This window comes from Quercus lobata, chromosome 11, assembly GCF_001633185.2.
Source record: "Quercus lobata isolate SW786 chromosome 11, ValleyOak3.0 Primary Assembly, whole genome shotgun sequence".
Classification (NCBI taxonomy): domain Eukaryota; kingdom Viridiplantae; phylum Streptophyta; class Magnoliopsida; order Fagales; family Fagaceae; genus Quercus; species Quercus lobata.
In genome coordinates, this window is record NC_044914.1 from 14112531 (window position 1) to 14115310 (window position 2780).

At 34.3% G+C, this 2780-nt stretch overlaps 1 protein-coding gene across 1 annotated transcript; it reads right to left on the reverse strand.

The window, feature by feature from the left end:
- Positions 1–747: 747 nt before the first annotated feature.
- On the reverse strand, positions 748–1793 carry LOC115966422 (B3 domain-containing transcription factor VRN1-like). Its single transcript, XM_031085658.1, has 3 exons — positions 1490–1793; positions 1265–1392; positions 748–1029 (listed from the first exon to the last, which is right to left on the reverse strand). Exons 1-3 carry the CDS (start codon positions 1791–1793, stop codon positions 748–750), a joined length of 714 nt encoding a protein of 237 aa, XP_030941518.1.
- Between the last annotated feature and the right edge of the window lie 987 nt (positions 1794–2780).

Genomic DNA, 2780 nt, shown 5'->3' on the forward strand with positions numbered 1-2780 from the left:
TTGGCTGCAAATAGCGTATTGGTACATATTTCACCAGTATTTTGTGTTATTCATTTGTAAGATACAAAGATTTTTCAGGAAACAATGATATTTTTCTTTGAGCAACGATTCATCAAGTTCATTGAAGAAAACAGTACCTATTTTAGTCCTTGCAGTTTACAAGAAGTTCCAACTTCATCTATAACATTTGAAAAATTGCTACCAAGTGAAATTTTGAAAATTTAGCTATCAAGCTTTTCAATTTGCCACATTATATTGATTGACACAATTGATGGATTAACTTCTCACTTATTTTTTAAACATCTAAATTTGCAAACATCAAAAATAATGACTAACCTATGTTGCACATGGTGTTATTGTATTAAAGTGTTACAATATATACAAAACATACAACAATGTCATCTAAAAAGAACAAAATCCTATAGCAATAACAATGTTGACCCCCCTAAAATAAAATCCAAGAGTCGCCATTCAATGTAATATAATTGAATGACATGCAAAAAGGCCAAAATCCAAACAAAAGCGCAGAAAAAAAATACAGCATCACATTCATTTTAAAATACATATGAAAGTTCATCATAGTAATTAAAACTTTTCCAAGAGTGAAACTCTAAACATCACAAAAGTACCCAATCAATAAAGTTGCAAACTGGGATGAACAAAATAGGGATGAATAGTAAAGTTGCAAAGTAAACACACTCTGAACATCACATAATATTATCATCACTTTGCATCCACCCTAACCACTTAGTCTTGGCACTTGAAAATGTGGACGTTGAACAGAACACCGTCCCTCATAATCAGCTCAAATACGCAAACATCTCCTACTTGCAAACTATTTTCCCTCACAAATGCAGTCCAACCAGCTGATACGACACATGATGAACCCCCACGTCGTTCATAAATGTATAGCTTCACAGGCCATAATCGGTCCACAATCTGGAGCTTGACAGGGAGTATACTTGCTTTGGTGTAGTCCTTGGTAAACCCGTCTCTTGGTAAGTAGTTGATAATGTCTTGGGGTAAACTCTGTACAAGGAACAATAATATATATTTAACAAATATATTCCAGCAACAAGTATCTATTTGATCTACATCTTTTCACCTAAAAACACAAATAAGAAAAAATAATTCCAAACAAAATGTCCAGCCACAAGTATCTAGTGTGACAATCTTTCTAATTGATCTATGAAAAATGATAGTTAATGGGAGTTGCATTTCTAAATTACAAAAATATTCCATTTTAGTGAAGCTAAAAGCTTACCGCACGATCCTTGCCATTAACGTAGGATGGACGCATGATAACAGTGAAAAGGGGATTTTCTGATGTAAAAGCATTGGCTATAACAAGATTTTTAGCTACACCACCGTCTTTCTTAGGATGGGCTGATCCTGAAAGAAGTTGAAAATACGAAGTCATGCACATAAAATTAATAGAGCAGAAGCTAAACAAATCAACCACTTGCTTACAAAAGTGTAACATTCAAACCTGAACCCTCTCCCCTATAAAAGTGTTTGATGATTTCAACAGAGCTGTCATCACTCTCATCATCTTCGATCCTATGAACTTGGAGTTCGTCGTCTAAAGTATAGTCTATTTCTGTTGCAGTGGCATCAAATATGAGTACATGAAACTGTGAATTTCCTTCATATTTGAAAACCAGCAAGTGGCCCACGGCTACACCATGAGAGCTTGCAAATTCGGACCAACCATTTTGAAACCAAACCCCCCCAGCATGTTGTGTCAACTTGACTTTCCATTTTCTACCATTTGGAATAGTGAGAAAGGCCATATCTGACAGGTCCACTCCAAATTTCTGCACGAACTTATCTAGAATCCGCTGTAAAAAGAATCTCCATAACATAAATGCAGGCTAGGGAAATAAACACATGCAATCAATCCTTATACACAATGCTAGAAAATAAAAGTTTGAATGATGGCAGAATACTTCTTAGTTACAGCCCCCCACCCCCACACAAAAAAGAAAAGAAAATCAAACAAAATAAAATGTAATCCAGCCCAGTTATATTTAATAGCTATAACAGTAACAAATCTTATGAATTTTGAAACCAAATTATACAACCTAATCTTATAACCAAAATAACCATCAACAGCTGTCAACATTTTACATTTCTCTGTTGTTGTTGAAATGTAAAAAATTTTGGGGAAATGTTGTATTTTGATAATGTGTCTGTGATTTGGTTTTGGGGTGTTGGGGAAACATTGAAGATGACCCACTTTTGTTTATGGGCAGGATTTGGATTTAGACGTACTAATTTTTGCCACTTAGCCACTTCATAAGTTTGTGAACTCTAAAAAACAAATGATAAAAAGAGTGAACGATTTCTGTATCCTAGTTTGATCCCAGGACACAGTTTCACAGTTTAAATGGAGTTATACATCTGTGGTGACCCTATAAGCCCAATCACATTTTCAAGAAAATGCCATCAGCATTTGCTCTGTATTTATTTTTCCTCAGTCTCTACCATGCGCTTATCCCTGTTTCATTTTTTGTTCATATAAAAGTGTACGATGCAAAAGTACTCTGTTATGTGACTGTGTTCTTCTTAAAGTGTAACCTACGTATTGCAAAATGAAAGTTTTTCTGACTACATGTAACAAATGTACATTTTTTCAAGAATCACAAATAAAGAAGATGAAGTGTACGAAGTGTATAATTAGCATATGATTTTCAGAGGAATCTAGTTTATAAATTTGAGCATACTTACAAGCTTTCCTTCTTGAACAGCATTCAGCAGAATAATCTTGAAAAAGTGTG

What these genes read in the sequence shown, in the direction of transcription:
- LOC115966422 (XM_031085658.1), bottom strand. Translation starts at nt 1,793, where the DNA reads ATGGCCTTTCTCACTATTCCAAATGGTAGAAAATGGAAAGTCAAGTTG. An exon ending in TTATAGGGGAGAGGGTTCAG is followed by an intron (nt 1,393 to 1,489) that starts GTTTGAATGTTA and finishes AACTTCTTTCAG; the next exon opens with GATCAGCCCATCCTAAGAAA. An exon ending in TTAATGGCAAGGATCGTGCG is followed by an intron (nt 1,030 to 1,264) that starts GTAAGCTTTTAG and finishes TTCCTTGTACAG; the next exon opens with AGTTTACCCCAAGACATTAT.